The sequence below is a fragment of the Coturnix japonica genome, chromosome 22 (genome assembly GCF_001577835.2).
Source record: "Coturnix japonica isolate 7356 chromosome 22, Coturnix japonica 2.1, whole genome shotgun sequence".
NCBI classification, from domain to species: domain Eukaryota; kingdom Metazoa; phylum Chordata; class Aves; order Galliformes; family Phasianidae; genus Coturnix; species Coturnix japonica.
In genome coordinates this window covers 78,741-84,717 of record NC_029537.1, presented here as the reverse complement: position 1 = coordinate 84,717, position 5,977 = coordinate 78,741, and the positions used below count along the sequence as shown (strand labels likewise).

The 5,977-nt window shown below is 65.1% G+C and overlaps 1 protein-coding gene across 1 annotated transcript in view; it reads left to right on the top strand.

Moving 5' to 3' along the window:
• The window catches only part of CAMK2B (calcium/calmodulin dependent protein kinase II beta), an 11,447-nt gene that overhangs the window by 2,193 nt on the left and 3,277 nt on the right, over positions 1-5,977 (top strand). The window contains exons 3-12 of the mRNA XM_032448845.1: positions 1,051-1,209; positions 1,340-1,442; positions 1,509-1,592; positions 2,214-2,308; positions 2,398-2,520; positions 2,602-2,685; positions 2,933-2,975; positions 3,245-3,313; positions 5,113-5,173; positions 5,264-5,348. Of these exons, the coding sequence (XP_032304736.1) occupies positions 1,051-1,209; positions 1,340-1,442; positions 1,509-1,592; positions 2,214-2,308; positions 2,398-2,520; positions 2,602-2,685; positions 2,933-2,975; positions 3,245-3,313; positions 5,113-5,173; positions 5,264-5,348 (906 nt within the window). The remainder of the gene's footprint in view (positions 1-1,050; positions 1,210-1,339; positions 1,443-1,508; positions 1,593-2,213; positions 2,309-2,397; positions 2,521-2,601; positions 2,686-2,932; positions 2,976-3,244; positions 3,314-5,112; positions 5,174-5,263; positions 5,349-5,977) is intronic.

Genomic DNA, 5,977 nt, shown 5'->3' with positions numbered 1-5,977 from the left:
CCCCATCCCGCCGCCCCCCGCCCCCCGTTTTGTTTTGCAGTCACTGTGTCCATGAGCTATTAGCACGCGTTTCTCACACCCATCACTTTGCCTTTGCGCACAGGCAGCTGCAGGTCAGTATAAATGGGGAGGGGGTCCGGGGGGGGCCGTGCCCCCCGCCCAGCCGGAGCCTGGCGCTCCCCCCGCCGCACCCCCCGCTTTGGGGCTTCCTCCTCCTTTTTCCAGTTTCCCCCTTAAAAAATAGATATAAATAGTTATAAATTACAAATTGCTTTTTTTTGTCCCTCCCCCCCAAAAAAACTAAGAATTAAAAATCCACAGCAATTATAAATGGTGGGGAGGTCGCCCCCCCCCCCCCCCCCCATGCCCCGGTGCCCCATTCACCCCCATTTCAGCTCTCATCTCCTGCTCCTCCCTCTCTTGTCTCGTCTCATCGCCCTCCCGCTCCCTGTCCGTCCTGTCTGGGGGTCCCCAGCGATGGGGGGGGGCACAGCGGCACCCGGTGTCCCGTCCCCCCCCAACAACGTCCCCATCCCCAGCTCTCCCTGGGGCCTGGTGGGGAGCGGCCCTGGGTGCAGCACAGTGGGTCAGGGTCAGGGTCTGGGGTTAAGGTCAGGGTTATGGTTATGGGTTGGGGTCAGGGTTGGGGTCAGCCCTATGGATCATGGTTTAGGGTTAAGGTCTGGGTTAGGGTAAAGGTTAGGGCTGGTTTGGGTCAGGATTTGGGGGAGGGCCATGATATGGGGTTAGTGTGAAGATTAAGGTTATGGGTTGGGGTCGGGGTTAAGGTTAGGGTCAGGGGTAGGTTTATAGTTTGGGGTCAGGGTTAGGGTTATGATTTGGGGTCAGAATGCAGGACCATTGTTAAGGTAATGGTTTAGGGTTAGGGTCAGGGTAAAGGGGTCAAGGTTTGAGTTGGGGTTTGGGGTTAGGGTTGTGATTTGCATTCAGGGTTTAGGGTCAGTCTGGGTTAACGTAAAAGAGTCAGAGTTTGGGGTTAGGCTCAGGGTTAGGGCCGTGGTTTGGGGTCAGGATTAGGGTCAGGATTAGGGTCAGGGTTGGGGGTTGCTGTGTCCCCATAGTGGGGTGGGTCTGGGGGTGGCGGTGCCGCTGACCCCGGGGCTGTTTGCCCGCAGCCACTGCATCCAGCAGATCCTGGAAGCCGTCCTGCATTGCCACCAGATGGGGGTGGTCCACCGGGACCTCAAGGTGAGCGCGTCCCCCCCCCGTCCCTCCGCGTCCTTTGGGTCTGTGTCCCTGTGGGGTGTGGGGGGGCAACCAGCCTCACGTGCGGAGCCGTGGGGTGATGACGTGGGGCCGCCCCCATCCTTCCCCGCAGCCAGAGAACCTCCTCCTGGCCAGCAAGTGTAAGGGCGCGGCGGTGAAGCTGGCGGACTTTGGGCTGGCCATCGAGGTGCAGGGCGATCAACAGGCCTGGTTCGGTGAGTGACCCCCCCGCAGCCCCCCCCGCGGCAGCAGCCCCCCACTCAGCCCCTGCCCCGTGCCAGGCTTCGCCGGCACGCCCGGCTACCTGTCCCCCGAGGTGCTGCGCAAGGAGGCCTACGGCAAACCCGTGGACATCTGGGCCTGCGGTAAGGGCAGCGCGGGACCCCCGGCCCAACCCTGGGACCCCCACCCTGTCCCCAACACCCCCATCCCATCCCCAGCCCCTGGATCCCATCCCCACACCCCCCGTGCTGTCCCCATCCCTTCCATCCCCACCTTCAGCCCCTCTGTCCTATCCCTGTTCACATCCATCCTGGTTCTCTGCCCGTCTCCATCCCCATACTGGTCCCATACTGGTCCCATCCCAGTCCCATACTGGTCCCATCCCAATCCCATACTGGTCCCATCCCAGTCTTTTTCCTGGTCCCCATCCATGTCCTCAGAGGGATTCCCACCCTGATCCCATTCTGGTCCCCTTGCCAGTCCCCACACTGCTCCCATTACAGTTTATACTGGTCCCACTGCAGTTTATACTGGTTCCCATCCCAGTCCCCATATTGACCCCCATCCCAGTCCCCATATTGACCCCCATCCCAGTCCCCATACTGGTTCCATCCGAGTGCCCCCTACTGGTCCCATTCCATGTTATACTTTGCCATATCCCCGTCCCCACACTGATCCCATTGCAGTCATTTCCGACCCCCCTCCCAGTCCCCACTGCCCCCATCCCTCCCCCATCCCTGGTCCGTCTGACTGTTGTGGCTCAGGTGTCATCCTCTACATCCTGCTGGTTGGGTACCCACCGTTCTGGGATGAAGACCAGCACCGCCTCTACCAGCAGATCAAGGCTGGGGCCTACGACGTGAGTGCCCCATTACCCCCGTTACCCCCCCATGGATACAAAGAGCCGCAGCCGCCCCCTCCCCACCCCGTCCCGCTGTGTCCCTGCAGTTCCCCTCCCCCGAGTGGGACACCGTCACTCCAGAAGCAAAGAATCTCATCAACCAGATGCTGACAATAAACCCAGCAAAGCGCATCACAGCTGACCAGGCTCTCAAACATCCATGGGTCTGCGTAAGTGTCCCCCCCCGGCCCCCCCCCCACTTCTGTCCCCATGGGATTGTGCTCCCCACGCTGACCCCGCTGTCCCCGCAGCACCGTGCCACCGTGGCCTCATGCATGCATAGGCAGGAGACGGTGGATTGCCTGAAGAAGTTCAATGCCCGGAGGAAGCTAAAGGTGGGTTGGGGTCCCAGCCCAGCTCGTCCCGTTCCCACCCCGTGTCCCCGCAGCCCCCCCACGTCCACGTCCTCTTCCCACCATGACTGTGTCCCCATCCCATTGTGACCGTGGCCCCATCACAGCCATGTCCCCATTGTCCCCATTGCCCCCATTGTCCCCATTGTCCCCATTGTCCCCATTGACCCCATTGCCCCCCTCCTGTCCCAGTGCCCCCCAGTGCCACCCTGACCTGGTTCCATTGCAGGGTGCGATCCTCACCACCATGTTGGCCACCCGGAACTTCTCAGGTGAGTCCCCCCCCTCCCGGCCCTGGGACGCCTCAGTGCCCCCCGTGTCCCCGGGCCTGGCCCCGCTCGCTGCCGCTCTCTTTCTCTCTTTCCCCCTCCCCTCTGATCTCCCCCACCCCCATTTTGACGCGAGGACGGCCGTGCCGTGCGGTAACGGGGCTGGGGGGGGAAGCAGGAGGCGCCGTGGGGTGACCCCCAGCAGGGGCTCCCGCCCCGTGCCCACCTAACGGGGTCGCTTCCTTTCTCTCCTCTCGCTGCCCGCCCCGCAGTGGGCAGACAGACCACCGCGCCTCCCTCCATGTCGGCCGCCGCGGCCCCCCTGGGGCTGGTGGAACAAGGTAGACGCCGCACGGACCCCCCCGTGCCGCCTGCTTGCCTCTGGTCCCCCCCACCCCAGTTCTCCTCCTCCTCTTCCTCCTCCTCCTCTTCCTCCCCCTCCAGGCTCGAGGTCCCTCCTCGGGAATGGCACCGCACGCATGGGACCCCCTGTCTGCCTGTCTGCCTGTCCCACCCCCCGGCTGCTCCTGGGGAGGGAGGTGTCCCCCCCCCCCCCCGCTGGCACATGGTGTCCCCGTCACCGCTTGTGTCCCCACCCCAGGGCTCAGTGGGGTGTGTGGGGCCGTGGGCTGGGTGTGCACCCCGTGCCACAGCACTATGGGATCCCTGTGGGACCCAGAACCCCCCATGTCACCCAGGACCCCCATGGTACCCAGGATGCTCGTGGTACTTGTTACCCCCATGTCACCTGGACCCTCGTGGTTCATGGCATCTCCATGGCACGTGGGATCCCCAGAGCAGCTGGGGACCTTGTGTCACCCAGGATCTCAGTGATATATGGGATCCTCCTGGAACATGGGACCCCCACGTCACCCGGGAGCACTGTGTCCCCTGGGATCCCCGTGGTACATGGCGTCCCCATGGCACCTGGAACCCCGTGGTACCCAGGACCCCCATGTTGTGCAGCACTGCTGTGTCACCTGGGACCCCTTTAGTACCCAATATCCCCCTGTGTCACCTGGGACCTTCCTGGCACCCACCGTCCCCATGTCAGTGGGACCCCTGTGGTACCTGGAAGCCCCGGCACCACGGTGACACCTGGAGCCCCAATGGCCCCCAGCCCCCCAAGGGACCCGCTGTGCACCCCCATGGCCCCCAGCACCCAGAGCCCCAATGGCACACGGTGGGATGGGGGGGTGGGTCAGAGAGAATTCCAGAGCCAGCCCCCCCCTCTCATTTGGGGTCTGCCCCCCCCCATGGCTGCTGCTCCATCCCACGGCATTGCTCTGCTGCAGGGGGGGCTGCGTCGCTGCATGGGGGCTGCACTCCTGCATGGGGGAAGTGGTGCCGCTGTATGTGTGGGGGGAGGGGCTTCGTGCAAGCACATGGGGGGCTGCATTCCCCTGTGGGGGCTGCTCTGCATCACGCCTGCACGGCCCCGTTGTGCTGCAGCCGGTGTTTGTGGTGCCGCGAAACACTCGGCGGGTCTTAAACCCTCCCACAGCCAACGAGCCCCCCCCGGGGACCCCCCCGATGGCTCTGGTTTAGACCCCGACCCCCATTGCCGCAGCCCCCAGCCCGCTTCCCGAGGAGGGCCCGCACCCCGGGGACACGGCTGTGCCACGGGAGTGTCCCCACGACCCCCCCCGCCCTTCCCCGTCCCCCCACCCACCACCCGATGGGTTCCACACCGACCCCCCCCCGGCGCTGCCATCCCCGACACCCGGTGAGGATGGAGCCGAGGACGCCCACAGGTGACACCGGCGCTGGAGGGGGGGACACAGCGGCGCAGCCCCCTCCCGGCCGTGCACCCCCACCCCAAATAGGTCAGGCCAAGAGGGGCGGCCGCCCCCCGTCCCGGTGCCCCCCCTGCACGGTCTGCGGGGTGCGGAGCTGCCGCCCGCGCTCAGATTCTTTGTGTTTTTCTGTTTTGTTCCCCCCCCTCCCCCCCCCATCTCTCTGTCTCTTTCTCTCTCTCCCCCCCTTTCTCTCTCTCGCTTTCCTCTCTGCATTTCTCCAAGGTAAGCCAACCCCCGGCCCCCGCTGTGCCCCCCCGGTGTCCCCCCGGGGCGGGAGGGGACGGTGGCCCTGTCCCCAGGGGGGGGGCACACAGCGCTGACCCTCTGCTTTCCCCCCGCAGCAGCTAAGAGCCTGCTCAACAAGAAGGCTGACGGCGTCAAGATTGCTGAGGGGAGGCTGGGGTTGGGGGGGCGGGTCACAATAGGGGAATGGCCCCCCCAAGCTGCCATTCGCTGACCCGCCCAACCCCGCCCATTTCCATCCCCGCACAGCCCCAGACGAAACAGCACCAAAGGCATGTTCGCTCTGGCGTGCCAACCAGCCCCAAGCAGGGACCCTCACACCGCCGCAGCGCTGGTAGGTGCCCCCCACACCCCCCCCCACACCCCCCTCCATGGCGCCATCGCATCATTGCATGCCTCGTGTCAGCGGGGCACGGGCCGGTCACCGAGTGGGGGCGGGGACTCCCCCCAGCAGTAAGCTAAGAGTCCCCAACAGCATCGACGGGGCTCACAGCCCCCCCTCCAGCGTGGTGGGCTCAGGATTGGGCACAGAGGCAGACTGTGGGGCAGGTGGGTGCGGAGTGATGCAGGGACCAACACCAGGAGCTAGCTGGTGAAGGCGGTGGGATACATTGGGGGGGTGGGAGGGGAAGGACGTGCGGAATGGACATGAGATTGCACCAGGACCCCACTGGGATGGTGGGTGCAGGATCATCCGACCGCCGGTGCTGGAGCAAAAGGGGTCCTCGGTCAAGTGTGTGGGGGTTGGGGGGGAGCTGGGGGGGGTGCAGCGGACCTCAGGGCGCAGGCAAACGAGGGGTGCCCCAGCACACGGATGGCAAGGTGCGGTATGGAACGCGGGCACGGGGCTCTGTGTGGGTCAGAGCAGTGCGGATGCAGAGCCCACCTCCAGGTCATTGCAGTGGGCTCAGGATGCGATGTGGGGCAGCGCCCCCTGCACGGTGGGTGCAAGACGTGGCCCCC